Source organism: Salvelinus alpinus, chromosome 7 (assembly GCF_045679555.1).
Source record: "Salvelinus alpinus chromosome 7, SLU_Salpinus.1, whole genome shotgun sequence".
NCBI lineage: Eukaryota > Metazoa > Chordata > Actinopteri > Salmoniformes > Salmonidae > Salvelinus > Salvelinus alpinus.
In genome coordinates, this window is record NC_092092.1 from 34,194,744 (window position 1) to 34,195,292 (window position 549).

The following is a 549-nucleotide window of genomic DNA, read 5'->3' on the forward strand; positions in this document are numbered from 1 at the left end:
GAGAAATGAAGAGAGAGCAGGCGTGCGTGCGATGGAGAGAACGAGAGACAGAAAGACAGAACCTGCTGGATGGTGCAGCATATTTAAGTCACGCTGCAGCCAACCCCCCCCCCCCCTCTCTCTCTCTCCCCTCGCACTCACACTCGAAAAGCAACCTCAAGCTGGCTGACTCCATATTTAATACGCAGGTTGATCTGTCTGAGATACGTTTTATGTGATGAAACTGTGAAACTGTGATGAAAATACATAATAAACAAATAGATTTTTGAGATTTTTGAGATTGCTGGGGTTCTGAAAAGGGAATTAAATATTCACGATGATGCTTCAGTTTTAATGATCAGTTTCCTGTCATATTATTAGCTGAATCTACAGTGTGCTGTGACATCACCTCTGACCTCACTCAGCTTCCACCATGTTCCTCACATCTGGGGGGGGGGGGGGGGCAAAGACATGGTGGAAGCTGCCTTACACCACTCCAATCAAGGAGGGTCCGGTCCAATCCTTTTAAATCCATGCATGGGGGGTGAATGAGTGCACACTTTGAAGAAG

General features: G+C 46.6%; 1 protein-coding gene across 2 annotated transcripts in view; it reads right to left on the minus strand.

Moving 5' to 3' along the window:
• Positions 1–97, minus strand: part of LOC139580863 (alpha-synuclein-like) — a 9,037-nt gene extending 8,940 nt beyond the window's left edge. The window contains exon 1 of one of the 2 annotated variants that reach the window (XM_071409943.1): positions 1–97. This exon is cut by the window's left edge and continues 418 nt beyond it. In XM_071409943.1, the coding sequence (XP_071266044.1) occupies positions 1–81 (81 nt within the window). In that variant the 5' untranslated portion in view covers positions 82–97. The other variant, XM_071409944.1, reaches the window with a different exon arrangement.
• Positions 98–549: the final 452 nt, after the last annotated feature.